General features: G+C 44.5%; 2 protein-coding genes across 2 annotated transcripts in view; both read left to right on the forward strand.

Moving 5' to 3' along the window:
* Positions 1 to 3056, forward strand: ddx28 (DEAD (Asp-Glu-Ala-Asp) box polypeptide 28). The gene has a single exon (XM_034529765.1). The coding sequence runs from the start codon at positions 181 to 183 to the stop codon at positions 1885 to 1887; it is 1707 nt and encodes a 568-aa protein (XP_034385656.1). The 5' UTR covers positions 1 to 180; the 3' UTR covers positions 1888 to 3056.
* A 1035-nt stretch (positions 3057 to 4091) lies between these two features.
* The window catches only part of tln2a (talin 2a), a 77934-nt gene continuing 58618 nt past the window's right edge, over positions 4092 to 23407 (forward strand). The window contains exon 1 of the mRNA XM_034529266.1: positions 4092 to 4248. The gene's annotated coding sequence lies outside the window, so the exon portion shown is untranslated. The remainder of the gene's footprint in view (positions 4249 to 23407) is intronic.

Genomic DNA, 23407 nt, shown 5'->3' on the forward strand with positions numbered 1-23407 from the left:
AAAGCATGGCGACGCCGCTGTCAAGCTGAACAGGATGCTACATGTTTTTTTGAATATGTGAAGCGACTTTTAAGATTCCCAGTTCACTAAACTGGTGTCGTCTTCATCCTTTAGTCGTTTATTTGCGTTTTATTCTCGTCAGCGGACTTTTGGCTGCTCACGAGCGAGTTAAACAACACAATGCACTCCGTGAAGGTCGGCTATGTGGCTTCGGCTGTGTCGCGAGCTCTCTGCTCAAGCGGAATGTACTGCCGTGAGTTTGTTAAAGTGTCGGCTTGTTGTCGTGTCCATTGCTCTGTTAGTCAGACTCGTTATTGTCGAACAGCAGCCGCGCCAGAGGAGACAGTTATTCGCATTCCTCGCTCCATGCAGAGGCGCGTTGAAAATGTAAAACAGACTCGAGGCCAACATAAAATCAACACCATCAAAGCTGGCAAGCTCCTGATCCAGAGCAAGAACCCTGATCTGAACCAATCTGCGGCATACACTCATGGAAAGTTCGAGCAGCTCATTCTTTGCACGAAGGGATGGAAGCATAACAAATCATTCGGTGACTATTTCACCATCAACAACATCAAGACTGTTGCTCCCTTTGTTGCTGACAATCCGAACGAGGGTGTTGAACAGAAAGCATCTGTGACTTTTAATAACCTCCGCATCTGCAAGGGACTGGTGGAAGCTTTGGACAATATCAACATTACCCATCCCACCACTGTACAGCTGCAGACCATCCCGAAGGTCATGAAAGGTTACAACATCCTCTGTGCTGCGGAGACGGGCAGTGGGAAAACGCTGAGTTACCTCCTGCCTATTGTTCACAGACTGCAGGCTGATAAGGAATCGGATATGTACACTGGGAGCACACACAAGATTCGTGCTGTGGTTCTCGTGCCTTCCAGAGAGCTAGCTGAGCAAGTGGCAGCTGTGTCCAGGACGTTGTGTGCACCATTAGGCTTAAAGACAAGTACTGTGGGTGGGGGACGGGGTGTGGGACACATCAAAATGGTCTTTAAGGGGGATCATCCAGATGTGTTAGTGGCCACACCAGGTGCTTTGGTCAAGGCCCTGCGGAGACGCTGCGTGGACTTGAGCGAGCTGAGCTTCTTTGTGGTCGATGAGGCGGACACCATGTTCGACCCCAGCTTTTCTGACATGCTGGAGAACATCCTGCGCCACACAAACATTGCCAGGGATCCCAAGGAAACACGAGGCCCCGGCCATAAGGCCCAGCTGCTGGTGGTGGGGGCCACCTTCCCTGGGGGTGTCGGGGAAGTGCTCAGCCAGGTGACAGACCTTGGCAGCCTTGTGGTTATAAAGAGCAAGATGCTGCACTTCCTCATGCCACATGTCAAACAGTCGTTCCTGAAGGTAAAGGGAGCTGACAAGATCCTGGAGCTCCACCAAGCCCTGAAGCTGCTCCATCAGAAAAAGGGAGGGGCTGCTGCTCTGGTGTTCTGCAACAAGTCTGCCACCGTCAACTGGCTGGGGTACTCGCTGGAAGAGATGGGAGTGCGGCATGCACGTCTGCAAGGGGAGATGCCCGCTGCTGTGCGTGCGGGAATCTTCCGATCGTTTCAGAAGCCCGGCCTGATAGATGTGTTGGTATGCACAGACATTGCTTCGCGTGGCCTGGACACATCCAGAGTGGGCTTGGTTGTCAACTACGACTCCCCAGAATCCCACACGGACTACATCCACAGGGCAGGGAGAGTGGGAAGGGCAGGAGGGGTGGAGGATGGGGAGGTGCTCAGCTTTGTCACTCATCCGTGGGATGTGGAGCTAGTGCAGAAGATTGAGACTTCTGCACGTAGGAGAACTAGTTTGCCAGGGATGGAATCGGATATACGTGAGCCAAAACCCAAAGACATAGACATAGATGAGGAGTAGAAGGTCAAAGTGATTTTTTATTTTTTTTGTATATTTGCAAGTGTTGGTGACGTGTGTGTTGCGTTAGGATGCCAAACTAAATGTACAAAACGTCTGCAGAAACGGTCAGCCAAATTTGTTTCAAAACTGAATTACAGTGGGCTGTTTTTCTTTGGTCACTTTGACCTAAAAATATTTAAATGTTTTACCCTATAGTCATTCAAACGCTTTCATTGAGGATAATTTGAAAGGGAGATAAAAGTGACAAATGTTTTTGTTTTGCCAAGCTGAGGCCCGAGACTGCTTGGTTCTTGCGTCAGCTATTAATTCTAATACTTCAAAAGCGCTAACATAAAGCATTGTTTAATGAGTTTGTGGAAGACACCCAATGTGCGCTTTGTCACAATGTTTTTATAGCCCATCTTTCCTGATGTAAATGTGTGTGCAAATGAATCTCCTCAGCAGTTGCTTATTTAGACTGAATATCCTTGCAGTATTCTTGTAAAAAAAGCTTTGACGTCAAAGTAAAATCCATTCACTTTTTTTTTCTCTCTCCTTTTTTCTATTGAGCAAAAAGAGTGATCTTTGAATAATCGACTAGCCATTTTCTTTGTCACAAGAACATGATTTTCTACTACTTTATACCCACTAACCAGGTCAAACTAAATTGACCTGGTTAGTGAGTATAAAGTAGTTATCAGTGAATCTGTGTAATAAATAATGTGATTACTGTGGAAATCTTGTCATTTAAGGAGCCATTTTCTGTTTGCTTCTTCACCACATTTAATCAATCATACACAGAACGGTATTGAAATGTCACCAACATTGCAACAAAGCATGCCAAAATACCTCATATTTTGGTCTGATCCATCTCCTAAGACTTGTAACAAAAATGTCAATAAAAATATTGATATTGTCATAAAGGAAAATCCTGAATTTCTTGGAGATCCACTCACAATTTTAAGTAGTTTTTTTCTTTCATCTTGCTTGCGTTTAGCCACCAGGTGGAGGCATTTGTCTTATTTCAGCTTATGTAAATTGAATGCACAGTTCATAGGTCAAAACATGGATATGATTTTTGTGCTCAATACAATTAACGTTACCTTTCATGTTTTTAGTCCAGAAACATCTCATCAAGCTACAGCAAGTTAGTCAATTTAAACAGAGGCCAAAACTGACGTCTCTTCTGTTGATGTGGGAGATCTGCTTTACTTGAACATGATTTTTTCCATCTGCCGTGCCTTTGTGTGCTTGATGAAAATAAACCGCTAAAGTGTCAACATGAAAATCTTTGGGATGTTATTTCAAATGTAATAACTTATCCTCTGACCATGATTTTATGGTTTTAGTAGGTGGTGTTTTTTTAGTTTTTACATGAATTGACAAATGGCAAAGACTTTCAAGTTGATGTTTCTGCCTGGAAACTGCTCTTAATATAAAAGGGCTGTTTGTCACTGAGTCACATTGCATACCTGATGATGGAGTGTTTCTGGAAGTATATATTATAGAAGCAGTCAGAAAGACAGCCATGTTAATGGCTCTGATGAATGTCTGGAATCTAGCTAAGATTGTCCTGCTCCACTTTGCTCCACCTTAGGTTCACATTTCAGCCAACTGTACCCTCACAACAAGGACCCGGTATCCATTTATAGCATGTGGAGCAAATGCCTCCTATCCCTCAGTTTATATTTGTGTCCTGCTTTACCTCAACCGACCCCTTCAAATGAAATAATCTCTATCAAATGTCCTCCTTCCAGGGAGTTGCTGGGCCCAGCATTATATTTTCTGCCTGAAATAATTTTAGCGCTTAGTCTTAAAGTGCCACTCCACCCATTTCACTCATGATCGGTTAACACAACACAAAGAATGCTTTGATATTTGACCTTCACTGTGCTTGTTGATGTATGTGTATTTAACACCTGTGTATGAGCACAATGTTGTTACATCATAACTAATTAAGCAGCCAATTGTGGTCCAATATGCAACCAACGACTAAGACTTTAAACATTTTTAAGTAATCAAACTAGCCTATATATATATTTCAAGTAGGTATTTTTATATGCACTAAAACATGACAGGATTGGTGTCTTTAATCAGCCCCGGGGGGGGGGGGGGTATGACGGGGGTGTATGGATGGACTACAAAGCGTTCGGTCCATTAATAATGACGCATTTCCTCTTTGCCCCACCGAAGGATTATCACCCCCCTCCTCGTTTACACACACACACACACGGTGCCGCTGCCGCTGCCCGCACACTGTCCAGCCACTTGGAAATTTCCCTGAACGCAGAGGAAATTGTGCTGCTGAGGAGCGGGACTGCCGGCCAACGTGAATCTTCTCGGGGCTGACTTGCTTGAAATGCCCCAGTTGTGGATCTGAAGGTAGGTTTACAACCCTGTAATCGGCTTATTCTGCTGCCCATCTCGCCCGCAGCAGCCGTAGCGATCTGTCTGACCTTCCCTCCGACCGAAGCTTTAGGATACAACTCCTGCACGCTGTGTGTATATATATGTGTGTGTGTGTGCGTGTGTAGGTGCGTGTGTATATGTGCGCGCGAGCCCAGCGTGAGTCCCAGCCCGCCGGATGGGAGCCTCTCTGTGACCGCTCTACGTTTCGGCTCCGGCTTGTGAACGGATCGCTGCTGAAGCCCACATTGCGTTTGAGAGGCTGCGATGCTCATTCGAATCGGCGAAACTTGTGGAGCCTCCAATTGTCGACTTCTACAGTGGCATTGCTTTGGGTTTCAGCGACTTTACAGACTACGGTGGGGGTGCTGCTGCAGGGGGGGTTGTTGGTGGGGGGGATGAGGATTTATTTTGTTGGCAACGCCGTTGTTTTTGAAGCTGCAGGATTCCGCGTGTGGACACCGGGAGGGCTGGCCGTGTGGTGGGTGTGCAGAGTCGGAGAGGCACGCGGAGTTCACGGCGGGGCTGGCAACGCTGCACTGCCCAAGGGGGTGGGGGGGAAACCAGCCTCCGCCATGTTACGTTACCGTGTCATTTAATATGCCACAGGGAATTGTTTCCAACTTTTAGTTTTGAATAATACATGTGTCGTCGAGAATGCCGTGTCTTGCGGCCACCTGTGTAAAGCGCGTGGCTGCTGTGCTTCAAAGAAACCAGCTCGTCGCGTCACCACACCGTTACAATCATCCGCCGTGCGGAGAAACCGATGTGTTATCAGCTGTGCGCCTTAATTCAGCATGTTTTTGTTTTTTCTTCCTCTTTCTTCATGCATGTGGTTGCCACGGTGACTGTGAGAGCAGAGCAGCATGGTGGGGGGTTAATAAATGTAAAGTGCGACGTGTAGAATAATGTGCGTCTTCTCTGCAGCAGCAGCTATATCCCTCCAGGTTGCATTGCTTGTATTGTGGGGATGGCTGCCTGTGTCGGCTCCGCTGCCACACCCCTTCATAGAAAGACACGACTCTGATTAGCCGGCCATTCACATACTATATGTTGCTATTACTGCAGGAAATCTCATGATATTTTCAGGAAATTTAGTTGAATGATCACTTGTTTACGTGCCAAGTTTGTTGTCCTCAAGGATCAAACACCTCCATTCTCCAAAGGCGTTGGATTTCAGCAAGGCAGTGAAGTGAGCCGGTTAGGTGATGGGTCATATGAGATGGGGGGGGGGGGGGGGGGGTGATGGAGCTAGAGATGTTGCAACAATGTTTGATGTGCGAGTGAGTTTCTTTGGCAGTTTAATGGACAAAAGTAAATCGTCCCCTGAAACCTCCCATCGGGTGCACACGCGCTCCCCACTCCTCCTCTGGCTGCATAGACCTTGGCTTGTCAGAAAAAGACACATGACCTTATGGGCTGCAGGCGGCTCCAATGTGTGTGTGTAATGCCTCAGGAACGAGAGCTCTCCTCTGACTGGTCTGTTACACATCCTCTTGGTATGTCCAACGCCCGTCTGTGTGTTGGGGTCTGTTTTGATGTCAAGACGACATTTCTTGGAGGAGCGGTTGGCAGTTATTAAATAGAAATCTATAGATAATAAAGGTGTGAAGAAAATTGCAGCAGGATGAGAATGTCAACCCATCCCCTCTAGTTGCCCTGTTAAAATGTGTCCTTTCAAAATGGCAGCTTTCGTCTAATGAGCCAGGCCCTTCTTCTCCACTGATCAGTTGTGCTTCTGTTTCATCTCTGAGGAAATATCATTTTCAAGTCTCATAGTGGACGGTTACCAAAATCATCAGCTGCTGCTGCTTGGTATGCGGCTCTGCCACCATTGACGGCACCAATAATGTATTAGACTGACCAAACTCTATCTGGCTTTCCTGACATAAAAGCAGCAATCAAAAGCTTTTTCATTATCTTTGGTACTGCACTGACCTATTTTGTAGAATGTGTTTATGGCAACCATTATGCTAATGAGGGCCTGGAACCAATCTTCTTGAAGCAGAGTGATCAACAACTACACTCTTTACTTAGTAGCTGTTCAGTAATTTAGTGCTGAACTGAATGGTAGCAAAGTAGAGGCGGTGTGAATCTTCAGCAAATGATACCTCAAAACCACTATGCTTCGCATCAGTGGAAGGACTTCAAATCAATCTATAAATTACTGTTCCAACTAAAACTTCAGCTCCTTGCCCTGTTGCCATTTAAAAGCTCTGACATGAAGCTTTGCAGCTTGGTCTTTAGCCTTGGGCGACTTTTGATGGCCATGTGTTGCTGGCTTGTAAAGATCTTTAAACCCAATCTCATCCGGCAGGGGAGGGGTTACTCATCAGCAGCACATGGCAAATTCATTGATCTGTTCCTTTTTGTTCTGCATGAAAACAGGCCTTTGCTGTCAACAGTGACCACAGAGAGGAATAAATAAGCAGCCCATGATGACACTTAAATCTCAAGAGGGAGCCAACCGTTTGCTGCTCATGCTCAGCCAGGTAGCTCTGCTGCATAGAGGAGGAAGGTAGCTGGAGTGTAGGGGACAGAATTTAATCTGTACAGACAAACGTCTGGTTAAATTACATCTCTAGCCATCAGCATCCCTTGACAATGGTTCTAGAGTTGTTCTGAAATAAACATTATGTGCCCGGTAATACAGCAGTAAACGGGTGAAGAATCAGTTCCTGCTCTGCTAGTTTCTCACTGCAGCGCTCACTTAGTCACCTGGAACTCATTCCTTTTTTTAAAAAAAATTCATGGATCTCGCAGCCTGAAACAAGTGTTTGGAAGTGGTTGCCAGGTTTGTAGCGAGGCATCAGCTGCCAAATTGGCAACCAAAGAGCAAATGTAATTGCCATAGGTTAGTTTATTTGCATGATAATGGTTATATGCAATTAGACAAAGATGATCCTTAGAACATTTAGACTGTAAATGTTTTGGCAGGGTATGTTTTTAAAAGGCTGAATGATGACCTCATGCAAGTGTGACCCCGACTGTAGTATGTCAGATTGGAGCTGCTCTTGATTTAGATTTTGAGTTGGAGATTGAAGTTTTCTTTAATCATGAACAGGTTTAGCCAGGCTGGCCGGATCTGCAGCATGATGTCTATTAGCTTTGGTGTCTGGCACCTGATGATTTACATTCTGTAAATACATTTCTATAGGCCTGCGGTAGTTGTCAATGTGGGTGGCTGAGTCCACCCTACATGCTCCGATTAAATATTCCTAGCTACACATGCATCCAATGTGAGTTTGTTTGGTTGCACTCTAAACCGATGAACCAGTTGCTCTTCTGTTGTTTTTTTGACAGAGAAGCTGCTGTAGTATTAAACACCAATTGCTGTTCCTACGGTAACCACGCTTGTTGCCAAATCAACTAGGATTGAAATCTCAAAGGAGCTGTTTTTAACATTGTGAAGATTAATACAGCAGTGCACAACCATTTCAGATGTAAAGATATAGTAGAGTAATGTTCACCTGAGCAGAGACTAAAGCCGCCCTCTCTCTGTGTACACGTTAGCGTGCCCACCAGTTGGCTCGCGGCCGATATGCTGCACTGCTCTCAGACGACAGGGTCAGTGTAGCACCCACCTGCCGGTTCCCCCTCAGATAAACAGCGCTGTTGGCTCGCTGACGACATGTTGAGAGACAATCAAAATGCTCCCAATCCCAGATCTGGGGCCTTTTTTAAGGAGTATAACTTTAAAGTTTCATATTATAGTTGAGTGGCAGTATTTCTAGCTATCTGCAGTTTGCATAGTGTAATGTCTTAAAAATCTGAGCTAACACACATTTTGGTAATGCTGTGTTGAGGTGATGTGCGCGGCCGGGGTGTTCTGCAGTGGGGGTGGGGGGTAAAAAGGTCTGAATGGAGGCGTAGGAATGTCCGCTCTAGTTCGAGTTAACAATATCACAGAATTTCACACTTCGTTGTGACCAAGCCGAGGCATGCGTAACCTTAAACGGTCAAACTACAAGATTCCAAGCAGGGCTTCCTGTGAGAAGGACGGCCCCTGGGCTTGACCCTTCCATATGTACTGTGCTTTTTTAGTTTCAGACAGAAAACGCATTGAATCCCTTTCCATGCTCCTGTTGTCCTAGCCCCAAACTAATATTAGAAGAAAGGGTTATAACTAACAAAAGGCAGGTGATTGATAAAACACACAGCTCTGAGCCAAACTTTAATTTTCAAAATTGAAATCTCATGCAAGTAATGCGAAAGGGATTGCAAACATAAATGACTGTCAATTGAGAGATCAGTGCATTGGTTTTAAAATACTGTAGACATTTATGAGATTCTGTCCATCCCGGCCAGGCAGTGAAGCATGCAACCAAGGTCTTTTTTTAATAGTAATGTTGTGAAGTATATCTTCTGAAGGCTGGTCATTGTTGGATGGGTGCAGCCGAGGCTGTCTTTTTTGGGTCTTGAAACATGGAGTGCATTTCAGGAGGGAGCAGTCTGTCTGAGCAACCCATGCCCTGAAGCAGTCTGCTTATGTGATTCTGTGTGCTGTGACGTAAGTCAGTGGACCCCCCCCCCCCAAATCTGGTTTAAAATCACAAATTGTTGGTCCTGCTAAGCAGTCTGGAGCAGCAGGAACCAGTTTGGTTGTCATAGTGATGAGGGATGAAAATTCATGCTGCCCACTACTTTGTAGGCATAGCGAGAGTTGTTCATTTGAACCGTTGTCTCAGTAGAAGAGCGCGACAATTTTCATGACCACATTATGTTCATCTATTGTAAGATTGACTTTGGTGGACAATTCTGCACAATGATTTAATGGTGGTATGGAGCTTGTATGAAAACAAAGTTAACTTTGGCGTTTGGCGACTTACGAGCTGAGAGTTCACCATTTTGCCACCCTGACTTGTTGAATGCTCAACACCTGAATGATCATGATTATGTGTTTCAAGGGGACTTAAGAGTTTTGTCTGTAGTACCATGTTACGTGTCTGTTAGATTGTCAGGCTCCAGAAGATGACACCACGTTTAATATGAGATGCAACTTGAAAGATCCCTGTGGTGAAAAGAGGTTATGTTTGGACCGTTTTGAAATGTATACCAGCTATTTCTTGAACTAAGTGTCTTTATTAGCTTCCCAGAACTGTTCGTTGTCGGATCAGTTTGAGTCGGATCTGTGTGGAATTTGTCAATATTCAGTTCTTTACTATTGTCTTTATCCTGTGGGACCACTGTAAAATGTGTCTTTGGTTAGTTGTGGTATGAGCTTGTTGTTTACATAGTTTCATAGAGAAGGCCGGACATGAATTCGTTTGGCTAAATCCATGTTCTCTTCAAAACCCCAGTTTGTAATTTCAGGAGTTTTCAACCAAAGTGTACCGTCATCTCGACCCCCGGCTGAAAGTGGTTTCAGGTTGCCGCTGAGCTCTTCAGCTATTACTGGAGTGCATCTCTGGCAGAAATCCCTGCTGCTATGGTTGCCACCTCAAGGCTCATGCCTCTTAGTCACCAGGGCAGAAATGTAACCTAATCAGGTGTCTGCTGCTCCCAGCACACAAGCACTGCGAACGGAGTGTAGATCGGCTGCTTTGTACGAAACATTGTGCGGCCAAGCCGCCACGTGCACCATTTTACTAACGAGACCCTGTCATTTTCGCATTTCACTTCCTCATTATTATTATTATGTCACTTTGAGCAATAATGTTTGTAAACTTTGGGGTTTCAATCTTGCCAACTTAGCCAGGAGATGCAGTAGTTGCCTAAAGATTACAGAAGCATATTTTGCCTCCGCAGGCCAAGTTGGAGAGTCTGCAGCTTGGAAATGAACAATGTAACACTCCCTCTACCACAACGCGTGCTCCTGAGCTTTCTTTTGCATTCACTCAGTGGACTACTTGATGACTAATGTTACTTATTGTGGTTATTTTTGGTATCCGAAGTGCGTTTGCATGCGTCGCTACCAGTACTGCAGATGAGTCAGAAAACATTAAACATGCAAGTTGCCGTCTAAACTCATATCTGTACTGTAGATATTGTGAGAGGGGAAACAAAAAGGCTTGGAATTTGAACAAGGCGAGATATCAATTGGAACTGCAACCAAAAATACATTGAGGTGACCGCATGCAGCTTTGATGATTCAGCCAATGAAAACTTTGGCCCCATCCTTGTATTTTAAAGATGAGCTGCTTTGACGATCACTCAGCAGTTGGGTGAAACTGTATCTATTACATCACAAATGGCGCTCTCGTTGCTTGTTGACAAAACTTCCACATTTGTATCATCAAATTATGTTTGTATGTGACACTGTGGTTTGGGAAAATAATCCTGTCCTGGAATTCTCCAGGAAGTGACTGTGGAGCGGAGATTCGTTGAGCGCGGCTAATTGAACATTCTAGAAATGTATCCCACCCTTTCGCTCCTCCTCAGCCCTCCTGCAGCCTGGGGCATCTATTCTTGGTTTTCTCATAAGGATAAATTCTTGCTACAAATGTTTGGTAGCTATTGCATGGAGAGCGACCCCACTGTAAAAGGCCACGTTGCTGGCGGAGGGGCTGAAATGGTCCCAGTGTTGCAGAATAGAAAGGAAAACATGTTTCTGGATATGAGAGTGTGATCAACAGATTGTAGTAATTCAGGTGTCACGATTCTCTAAAAGCATGATTCTAATTTCAAATTTTTTGCCTTTTTTCCCCCATCACTGATGACTATGCTAGCGTTAGACCATGGAGTCTTTATGTAAAGACATCCATCGGTTGCTGCAGTCTTTAAATCTTCGTTTTATTTGTTTTGTCCATTTCTTTAATGCTTTATCTTTTTTTGTTTGCAGAGATTAACATAGAGTTCTTTTTGTCAAACATTGTTTTAGGGTGCAAAGTGCATGTTGGCAAATATGGCACATGACCACAAGCGTTTGAAAAAGGTTTAACACACACTTTGAACTGGCTGCATGAGCCTCGTTTATCATATCTCCTGTGATACAATTTTGAAATGATCATGGTCTACAAACTAATGATTTTCACTTTAGTCCCACTCCAAGAAAATGTGATTTGTCATTTTAATCTTCTCGATGTTTGACACTTTGCTTTTTTGAAATATTTTTAAAGATAGTTTTGTGGTGGATGTGTTTCACTTTGCAGCCCCCTCAAACCTCTCCAACCTGGACGGCACCAGAAAGAGCACTTAAAGTGTCTCTCAATATATGACTGTTACACAATCATACCTTCGGGGGTCCTTGCCCGTGGCCAAAATCTCTCCACCTGGAAGAGACTTGCCTGCACTTCCCACCTCCCTGCAAGCCTCTGATGTTGCTTGTGGAGGTTGTCGAGTTTGAATAGAGCTATATAAGGGAAACCAGTCTTTGTTTATTAGTTAAGGGAGAGTACACGGGAGTGCTGCCAGACCTCTCAGAGTAGAAAATGGGGACCGAAAGAAGAAGACGAAACACCACTCAAACATAGTGTACTCTGATATGTTGAGCTGTAAACATTGGTCCTTTTTTTAGGGCAGCTGGCTTACATTACGTGTGGAAAGCTCAGTGTTAATCAAGGGGCTGAAAATAGACTTTTATCTGTGTGCCGTGCTATGGGTAGTGTGTGCTAATGCAGCTAACTTCAAGGATACAGTGGTTACATTGGCTCCCTCCCACTGACTTTGTCTGATGGACATCATCAGTGGAGTTATGAGCAGTGGAGATTGTTGGAGAGAGGTCATCACAGGCTGATATTGACTTGGAGTGAAGCAATAGCAGTAGTGTCTTGGTTGTATTTGTACTTTTAGGTAATGAAAAACAAGGCCTGCTAATATAACATTTTACAATTTTTGATTTCATGTTTTTCCTTACTTCACATAAAAATAAAAAAAAGAGCTGATAAGACATTGGAGCCTCTCAGTTAAGATGGTTGCCAGAGTGTACCGGTGCTTTGTTGACATTATTAAATGTCAAGTGCGCCTGTGTCTCTAGAGACATGTCTCCAATGGATTTGATGTGAAGGTGGTGAGGAGATAATTTGTTTTATTAGCTTTGTTTACCTTCATCTGGCCAAGGTCTCGCCACGTTTTAAAAAGTGAAATGACACCATCTGTCTCTAGAAAAAACCCTTTTATATGAACTCATTAACAAGGCGTAGGTTTATTACAGTTGTCGTTTGGGCGGTGGACACCAACAGTAGAGGTGGTCCTAAATCCTGATTTACAATGCTTAGATTCAGTTGCCGCTTGCCGGCGTTGTATATTTAGCATGGCTGCACAGTTTGCTACTGCGTTACACTGTTAATTTAATGCACTCTGCATGTACTGGATGATGCCGAACAAGGCCTTGCCTTCAACTTGTTGGTGTTTTTATATGTTAAGGATTATTGAAAAGCATGCGCTTTGATGCTTCACAAGTACTTTTCGCTTATTTTTCCCAAACCTTTGCATAATCAGTTCTGTCACTGTTTGAATTTAATTGAGATAATCCAGTATCAGTCTTTTCTGCTGTATCAATTTAAAATAAGATTGTTTATAGTAATCTTCAGAGTTTAAAGTTTGTGCGCACAGTGTTTCATATCACCGTGTCTATGGGGAGCTTGTTCTCCAGCTGGCTACGAGACAAATGCTGCATTGTCAGATTCCTCTCTTCAGAAAGACTCGGGCGTTTTTGTCTTTTGGACTCGGGGTAGAATGCCAGCCTTGTGTGTTCAGTATGGTTACTTATCTCCCTGGTGCAGTGCATAGCCTCGGGGAAATTACTTGGGAGGGCATCCCCACCCAGCCCTTCACCACCTCAACAACATGATTGAATGATGTCTCTCCTTTTGAGGACTGAGTTCCCCATTTGTTACTTGCACTGTTAAAGTTAGGCATCCTTTCAATATGCTACAGGATTATCTGTGTTTGTGAGGCTGGTAGGCAAACACCAGGTGGGACATTTATAGCTGGCTTCTCTTCAGGGAATGTTCATGCAGAGACTCAGCTGATGTTGAATTGGCAACATGCGTTTGTAGGATGGTGGATATAAATGCCATTAACAAGTGACAGATGGGAAATGGGATTTCTGTTTTTGATCTGTTTTCCCGGATGTCAAGTGCAGCTTGTTCCCTGATTGGAGTTCTTTTTAACTATGCTGCCAAACCTTTTACTTTCATGCAGCTGTGGGAGCAGACCTGAGCAACCTGGCATCCCCCTGTGCTTTGGACTGCCACGCATTCCACCACTTCCCCTGACCCCACAGAGCGGTTTTAAAGCAGGCTATGCTTTGAAGGAGCGGACACGTACTTGCTTTCTGTTTACATAGTGGCACTCATGGGTGTAAAGAGGTTTACGGATCTCAAAGGTGAGAGCTGGAGAAGAAGATCGATATCTGTCCATATGTCTTTATTCATTATAGATCACAGCAGTACTTACGTGTGAAAGGGGTTGCTCTGCTGAACCCCGCAGCTGTATTGGGTCTTTCAGCTCATTGTTTGGGTTTCTTTAAACCCCCCACCCCCCCCCCCCCCCCCCCACCCCCCCACCCACCTAATTCTTTGGAGTTGAGGCCCATCATCGCCACTGTAGTAATCCCAGCATTCTGCAGCATGCGATGAATTCATATTGCTGGCCGCCTCCTTCCCTCCTGTCCTCCTGTGGTATTCCTTCTGTGGTATTCCTTCTGAAAGATAAGCCGTTCTGGAATCAGCCCCAGTCTGCTGACCTAGCAAGAAACGGTAGCAGTCTTGCCCTCCCTCCCCCCGCCTCAAACTACCATATGTTCCATCTTTATCCCACTCACTTTTTCTGCCACCTAATTCTACCTCTCTTAGTTTCTCTCACAACTATCTCTCTTTCACTGCCCAGCAAGTTCTCCCCTCAACCCCTCGACGAGCAAGCATGTCAACAACCCAGTCGCAGGAATGAAATGGCACAGGTTGCCTTGCTCCTGGCTGTAAATCAGCACACACACATCTGGTAGATGGATGAAGGGTGGTGCATTGATGGACAGATTATACACACTACCTGCTTGACATTTTGAATTTTCCTCATCGCGTTCGTCTGGGTATCTTAAAAATGTACCTCTCGCATGATTTGTGATGACAGGAAACGGGTCACCTGACCTTCATTTAGCTGGAGTTTAAAATATCTGTCACTCGCATGGTTAGAAAATAATTGGATTGAGCTTGTTTGTGCAGTTAAAATGGCTTAGTACAAGGAACATGGAGAAAAATCAAAAGAGTATTTTCACTTTATTTCCCTCACACTGTAACTTACATTTTGTTTCTCTTACTCACACCTCAGTAGGCTACATTAAATGATTAGACTAATCAGATAATGACATTTTGCAGTTGTGAAAAGGTGTTTTGCCATGTAATCAAGCACATTAACCAGTTTTAAGTAATTCAAATGTCCAACCAAGATGTGATTTTAGGAGGCAGTTTCCATAAAGACAAAGTGTGTATTTATGTGAGAGGACCAGTTGGGATTTGAATCAGAATGATTGCATTTATGTTTGACTATAAGCTGAAAAGGAGGGGTTAAGCAGTTTCAGTTTCAGTTTCCAGATGAAATGGTTTGACAGACGAGAATATAGAACATGTTACGTTACATTACATTACATGTCATTTAGCTGACGCTTTTTATCCAAAGCGACTTACAATCATGTTACATTCATACACTGTAGACACAGCTACAGGGAACAATTCTCCTAACAATTCAAATGTTGAACATTAATCTAACATGCATCAAAAATTAGGCATTTTGATTCTCGAATACACCTACGATGGTGCCTCCACTGTGTGTCCCATCGGCTCCTTCACTGAGGAGCTGCGCTTTTCTACACTGTTTATTTAGATGCAAAGTAAAGAAATTTACCATTTTAAAATGAGATGCAACCATTGTATATTTCAAGGTATCTCAAAGCTCTTTTATAGGATTGGATCTAAAGTGTGTGTGTGTGTGTGTGTGTGTGTGTGTGTGTGTGTGTGTGTGTGTGTGTGTGTGTGTGTGTGTGTGTGTGTGTGTGTGTGTGTGTGTGTGTGTGTCTGTGTGTCTGTGTGTCTGTGTGTCTGTGTGTCTGTGTGTCTGTGTGTCTGTGTGTCTGTGTGTCTGTGTGTCTGTGTGTCTGTGTGTCTGTGTGTCTGTGCGCCTGTGCGCCTGCCATTGCCATTTGACTCTCCAAACAATGCAGAGTATATGAGGTGAATGGGGAGTGGCTCCTAACAATAGAATTGACAAGCAAGGGGCCAGGCTTTCACTTTGCAGAGAGCATGGAAAAAAAGCACGCTTGGAGTCACTGGATTGTTCTCTTACAATAGGAAGCTGCAGCCCTGGAAAGCAGGTTACCTCCCGTGTCATGTTTTTCGTCTTCTTTGGTGTCTCTGAGCCTCTGCCCTGCCACCAGTCGGCTTTTAATTGGTTCTCCTGCTTGCCGGTTGGCTTACGTACCTGGAATTGTTATCACATCAACTTCCCTGGAATTGCAGTTGACTTTTCAACAGGGTTAGGAAAGTGTAAACACTTTAAAAAGGCACTCACTCATTAAAGAAACCGTAACTTTGAAAGCTGACAATGGAAAAGATAAGAAATGGCAGAGCAGTGCTTATCCTAATTAAAATGTATGTCAATCCATATAGCTGTTGACTAACTTGGGTTTTGGAGGCCAAAGCTGCTGGAGCTACAGTAGCAGACAGTTAAACGTCTGCTTGCAGCTGTCCACCCAATGAGCGGATTAGAGGACTCCCATATCTCTGCAGATGAGATGCAAAAGGAGATTAGGTTGGTAGCTCATGAAGGAGACGGCCCGTCCTAATCTGCAGGGCTGCCAGGGTGATACTGGGATTTGATGATCTATTGTATCTTGTAAATGACTCACCACTGTGACTGCCTATGCAGTTTTATTGCTCGTTTGTTAAGATGACTTTAAGAGGGAAGACATCAGCAGCCCATATGTGGTGTCCATCATAAGAGGAAACCCATTGTGTTGTAAAATGTGCAGAATAGTTCCCTCTAATCAAGTCCGTTACAGGTCGTACTTCTCTACAGTAACTTATGTGGCATTCTCATTGGCTGGGAAGTCATTTTTGATTGGCAGTAGTGTGGTGTGTGTATATAAAGACATGAGTGGCTTAACTATGTTTCACTGTAACATTATTAGCACATACAGGCCCAATTGTACAATAGGAACATTGAAGCCAACACTGCGATGTGGTTTCTCAGCTCCCGGTGGTTTTTGGGGTTCATTCAAAGTGACCAGGCGGTGTAACCTGAGCACAGTTGTTTTTTTATCATACTCTACCATGAAGCGTGAAAGTGGGAGTTGATTCAAGCTGCTCTGCTTTGCCTCGACTGCTTGGCAGCTGGTGTCTCCACGACCAATACAGACCAACTGAAACATTGGAGGATGTCCCAACCTCTGTAGGCTTTCCTGGAAACCTTGTTCAAGGCATATTGGGGGGTTGTTGCCAATCATTAATCAAAGTTATCACTTCAATTTTATAGATTTGTAGATTTAAAAAAATAAAAAATGTGTCAGACAATAAAGAGGGAATTAGCTTGAACCTGAGTGCACAATCGAATGCTGTGGTGTCGGGTGTCAGTTCACCTGGTACTTACATGTGTTACATCCTCGCCCATGATGACAATTACATATTAGCCTCTTTTGCCCTTAGCTCTCCGTTCCTGTGCTCTGTTTAGCTTTTAAGATAGTGGAAGAGCGACTGCGCTTTCTGACATGACCTGCCTTTCAGGGTTAAATGTTTTAAGGGAATTCTCCATGGTAGGATTTCTCCTGGGGACTAGTGCTGATTACCAAGTAATAGAAAGGAAATGGGTGATGTGCAAAAGTAAAACATTTAGATTGGAAGTGCTGGTCTTATTAGAATGTTCAATTGTCTTAAAATGTTCCTAATGTATCCTGAAAACTGTGTTCATGCTAACATTATATTCTTACAATAGGTAATTAATTGTTTTACGATCAGTAAATTCCAACTTCCTCCATAGATGCAGCCTTTTTGTTACTATTTAATTGTCAGCTAGGAACATGCTTTTGCCATTCTCAGTTTTTATTGTGGCTGCTGGATGGTACGCGGGGCATACTTTGCCAACACTTCATTTACTGCTACAGAGGAGAAGGACATTGCAAATGCAATTTCCTTGGGCTATTACTGCAGAATGTAGGCTTCAGAAAGCTATCACTTGAAATGGTATAGGAATTTATTTAAAGGCTATAAGGAACCGCTCAGATAATCCCCTCATTTGCAATTTTGTGCCTCCTTTTGCACTGTCTTGCCGACCCAATCTCTGTTGCTTCCCATTCCACTGGATTGTAGCACTCGTGGTTTATTTATCTCTTTCAAATCCTTGTGGTATGAAAAAGAAACTTCGTACAGAATTCCAGTGCTGATGTTCTGCTCTAGTATCACTCTTCTAGCAAATCAGTGCATCTGAGCTGTGAGTCCACTGACTTCTGGGACTTCCTGTATCTTGCTGAGTATATTCTTTAAAGAGGTTTCTCTGCTATATTACTACTGTATCTGCTGTATTTAGGTATACTAGAATGCTAGTCTGTACTGTCTTTCTAATTTGAACATTTTGAGCTGCGATTTCTTGCTTTTTTACACAAGTGACTGAAAAGTCAACGAAACCAGCTAGGATTTAAGTATTTGCTCTGTAATCCAAATCTACTAGGGACTAAACTGTATTCTACTTTTTACCTTGAGGTAAACAGATCTTTGTCCTTAATCAGTTTGGCAAGAATTTCACATTCTAGTAAACTGAGACTTCACTGGTAGTAAGGAATCCCCTGCCTGAGTGCCGACTCTTACCAGTATCGATCGATAAGTGGGCAATTCCTTCAACGATCTGAGGGCGGGCTCGACACTGCTGTAGCTAATTATAGCCAACTCTGGTATAAAACCAGGTGGGTGCTTGAAGCATCAGCTGAAGCGTCAGGGAAGACTCCTCATATGAAGACTCGGAGGATAAAGACCTAGGAGTCTTTCGTGGGAGTCTTCAGTGGTGGCTGAGTATAAACATTTCCCTGTGATAATGTGTTTTCTTTCCATACCTGTGTGCACATCTACTCGTAGATACTATAGACTGCAGACTCGGTCACACATGCATCAAAATCCCTCCTCTCTTATTTATCCCACCCGCTCCACACAGACCCAGCGCCTCGTCACAGGGGGCCTCTGGAACTGCCAGTCAGCTAACCGCAAGGCAGACTTCATCTCTGGCTTTGCTATCAAGCAATCGCTGGACTTCCTGGCTCTCACTGAGACTTGGATCACACCAGACAACACATCAACCCCTGCTGCTCTCTCCTCGGCCTTCTCCTTCAGCCACACACCCAGACCCTCTGGTCGGGGTGGGGGCACAGGTCTACTCATCTCACCCAAATGGAGTTTTGCTCTCTACCTGCTTCCATTTACCCCACTGTCTTTTGAATTGCATGCAGTGACGGTTACTCATCCGGTTCAACTAACCATTGTTGTTCTCTACCGTCCACCTGGCTCCTTGGGAGACTTCTTGGAAGAACTAGACGTCCTATCAAACTTCCCAAAAAACGCCCCCCCCGCTCATCCTTCTGGGTGACAGAGAAGTCATCGGACCTGCTACTCTTACTGTCTTCCTTTGCTCTCTCACTCAGCCCATCCCCTCCTACTCACAAAGCTGGCAACCACCTTGACTATATTTTCACCAGAAACTGCTCTACATCTAACCTCACTGTAACTCCACTTCATGTCTCTGACCACTTCTTCATCTCTTACACTCTCCCACTCTTTGGAACTGACAACCCTCCCACAACGGACGCTGCACCTGTCCGTCGCAACATCCGCACCCTCTCACCCTCCTCTCTGGCCTCCTCTGTTCTGTCAGCCCTCCCTTCAACTGACTCCTTCTTACTCATGCAGCCTAACTTTGCCACTGACACTCCTCTCTACGCTGTCTTCCTCTCTTGATTCTCTCTGTCCTCTTATGACTCGAAAGGTCCGCAAGTCCTCTCCGGCTCCGTGGCTGTCCGAACCAGTGCGCGCCAAGAGAGCCACTATGCGAGCATCGGAAAGGAAATGGCGAAAATCCAAACACGCCAGCGACCTGCTCGCCTATCAATCTCTTCTCTCCTCCTTCTCTGCGTCTATCTCTGCAGCCAAAAGTCTGTTCTACCAATCCAGAATCAAATCCTCTTTGTCTAACCCCAAAAAGCTCTTCTCTATTTTTTCCAACCTCCTTGGTCCCCCCCCCCTCCCTCCACCCTTCTAGTAGTCCACTTTGTTGACTACTTTACAAAAAAGATAGACGACATACGCTCCTCATTTACTAATCCATCTTCTATAACTACACCTTGCCCCTCGTTTTCCTCTTTTATCCCCCTGTCTCCCAATCAAGTTCTTACCTTGGTATCCTCTGCCCGCCCAACCACCTGCCCCCTTGACCCCATCCCGTCTCACATTCTCCAGTCTATTGCTCCTGACCTTCTTCCCTTTCTCACCAATCTTATTAACACCTTCCTCTCAACCGGCTGTTTCCCTAACTCTCTGAAGGAGGCAAGAGTCAACTCTCTCCTGAAGAAACCCACTCTCGACCCATCTGAAGTCAATAACTACAGACCTGTCTCTCTCCTCCCCTTCCTTTCCAAAATTCTAGAGCGAGCTATCTCTAACCAAGTCTCCTCCCACCAGTCTGGATTCAAGGCAGGCCACTCAACAGAGACTGCCCTCCTTGCTGTCTCTGAGCAGCTTCACACTGCTAGAGCAACCTCTCTCTCCTCTGTCCTTATCCTTCTAGACCTTTCCGCTGCCTTTGACACAGTGAACCACCAGATCCTTATTTCCTCCCTCCAGGACCTGGGTATCTCAGGCACCGCACTCTCACTCTTCTCATCCTACCTCACCGACCGCACTTACCGGGTAACCTGGAGGGGATCTGTGTCTGAGCCTTGTCCTCTAACTACTGGGGTCCCCCAGGGCTCAGTCCTTGGTCCTCTTCTCTTCTCTCTGTACACCAACTCTCTCGGCTGTCATTCGCTCGCATGGCTTCACCTACCACAGCTATGCTGATGACACCCAACTGATCCTCTCGTTTCCCCAATCTGAAACACAGGTAGCAGCACGAATCTCTGCCTGTCTGACTGACATCTCTCAGTGGATGTCCGCACACCACCTGAAAATTAACCCGGACAAGACTGAACTTCTCCTCCTTCCAGGAAAAGGCTCTCCCACCCACGACCTGACTATTAACTTCAACAACTCAGTGCTGGCTCCGACTCCGACTGCCAGGAACCTCGGTGTGACACTCGACAGTCAACTCTCCCTGACTGCCATCATTACCGCAATAACACGCTCCTGTAGGTACATGCTGTACAACATCAGGAGAATACGACCCCTTCTCACTCAGAAGGTGGCACAGGTCCTGGTCCAGGCTCTGGTCATCTCACGGCTAGACTATTGCAACTCCCTCCTGGCAGGTCTACCTGCTAATGCCATTCGACCTCTACAGCTCATCCAGAATGCAGCTGCTCGACTGGTCTTCAACCTCCCGAAATTTACCCACACTACTCCGCTCCTCCGTGACCTTCACTGGTTACCGGTGGCCGCCCGCATCCGCTTCAAAACATTGGTACTTGCGTACCGTGCTGCGAACAGATCGGGTCCGGTCTACATCCAGGACATGGTCAAACCGTACACCCCAGCCCGTTCACTTCGCTCGGCTTCTGCCAATCGGCTTGTAGCTCCTTCACTTCTAACTAAACACTCAACAAAGTCACGACTGTTTGCTGTGCTGGCTCCTCATTGGTGGAACGAGCTCCCCATTGACATCAGGACAGCAGAAAGTCTCTACATCTTCCGTCGCAAACTAAAAACACATCTTTTTCGACTTAAATGTCTCTTACGGATAGCACTTTGTAGTTTAACGTTATTGAAGAAATTGTACTTGCTTGATTCTTGTTGTTCTGAGTTTGGACTCATGGTTTAATGCACTTATTGTAAGTCGCTTTGGATAAAAGCGTCAGCTAAATGACATGTAATGTCAAATTAAAAAACTATATTTGTGTATGTTTTGAACCTCTGGAATCCTTTCAATTAATTTAGTCTCACATTAGTTTACAGTGTTCAGCCAAAGGGCAATAGGACACAGTCACATGCACACACATACCACGGCCCTCTCTCAAGCTAAAATAACTAGTGTAACCCAAAAGTATACACATTGTAGCCTCTCTACTCCCACCCCCAACGTGGCTGGATGGGTTTGATTCCATTCATGGAACTGGGAGTCGGCCTGAAGAGGGACGAAGGTCTGTGTAATTGAATTAGTAGCTGCCCCCCCCCTCCTCCCCACTCTCTGGGAGGGCAGGACTAATCATTGGGAATATCTGCCCTCCCAAGAGAGGGTCGAATAGTTGCCTTGTATAGAAGAGAGACCAGAGGGGCTCTGTCTGCCGTGTGTGTCTGTTTGTGTGTGTGCGCCTATTTTTGTGTGTAAATGTGGCTGCGGGGTGTTTGATTTCCATAGATTGTCTATACCTAGAGCAGATGAAATGGTGTGTCTGGACACAGGGCTCCTGACCCCTTAACCTCTAATGGGAGGCTATGTAACAGCTGTGTGTGTGTGTCAATGCATGTGTGCTCGCATATGATGCATAGCAACAGCTGTTCTCCAGATGTCCTCACACACACACACACACACACACACACACACACCAAAAGGGACAACATAACTCCATGAAAGAGAATCCAAACCCCCAAAGAGGTATAGATGAGACTCTGGGAATATTTACTGTAAGTATTCATTCATTTGTAAGTTGTTAGGTCTTCATTCTATGACCCATGCATTGTTATGCGCAATGATGTCCCTATAATGATCATTTATGTAGTTTTTCCAAGCAGAGATGCCAAATATACTCTTTTTGCAGCTTCTCAAATGAGAGGCTTTTCCTCTTGTCTTGTGTGCAACTAAACCAAATATGTTTGTGTTGGACAAATAAGCGATTTGATAACAGATACTTGGACTTCAGGAGATTAATTGATTTAAATTGTTCCTCCACAAATAATTACACAAAAGTACCACTTTATATCTTGTTTTTATCAAAGATGGGCTCATGTTTCTTGGAAATAAGTCTTTTTTTCCACATTTTTCCCCACCCTTTTATTTAATTAAGCTGAAAATCTATAATCTTTAAAAATGTTCTGATCACTTTCTTTCAACAGCTACTGCTGTCATTCGTAACATCACTGTCTGTGTGATACCATCTTGGTAAACTCGACAGTAAAAAAAAAAAAAGTTTGGATATTTGATTGTGGATGCACAATTAGGCAGATAACTGGATTGCGGCCATTTTGTAACCACAGACTGTTGCATACAGTTTACATGGGAACTATTTCTTCTGTACAAAATACTTAAAATTAAAGGTGTTGGTGATGGTTTTTGGGATGAGATCTGTGGATAATCCAGAGTGTCCAGGACATTGCTTCTGGATGGACAAGTTGCTATTGAGTTTTGCAAATCTATGTTTTCAGCAGCTTAAACTTAAATGCATCTGTGGTTTGCAGAGCTGGATATCTCAAAACCATAATGGATAACAACTAAACTATCTGCATAGTTGCATAGGGTTGATGCCTTGAAAAATGTAACTATTCTTTTTTCCACAGTAGCCATTACGTTTTGTTTTTTTTGTAACCGGAAAACAAATGTTCTAAAGATCAGCAAAAGACTATTTTTGTTATTTCCTTTCGGGGTGAAAGCCCTCGTTCTGGGTGATGGTAGGATGGTATCATTGCAGGACTCCCCGCAGTCTGCATTACTGTTGAAAGTGTATTGCTTACTCGTATGCACACAAACACAGCAATAGCAGATGGTTTGTGTTTATAACGATGGAGTTTATTAAGCTTGTCATTGTGAGCGGCGCACTGCTGAGTTCGGCTGAAAACTTGTGTCATTAACTTTGTCTCTCTTTGACCTCAATGAAATTCTAGCTGATATTTGGCCTGACTGGTTATCTGCTTCACACAGGTGGTAGAAAATAGGAACGTTTGCTTACTTATAATAGAAGTATTTTTACTTGGCATTTTCTCCGGGTGTTTTGCACATTAATTAGGAGTGTTGCATGAGGGCCTTTTCTATCTCTACTTTTATGTAAGTCACATTTTTCTACAGGCTAATAAGCTCAATATGATGAGTACAATTCCAGACAGGTGGCTCCCAGTGAGAGGGCGGTGGGTAATGAGTC

The sequence above is a fragment of the Cyclopterus lumpus genome, chromosome 3 (genome assembly GCF_009769545.1).
Source record: "Cyclopterus lumpus isolate fCycLum1 chromosome 3, fCycLum1.pri, whole genome shotgun sequence".
Classification (NCBI taxonomy): domain Eukaryota; kingdom Metazoa; phylum Chordata; class Actinopteri; order Perciformes; family Cyclopteridae; genus Cyclopterus; species Cyclopterus lumpus.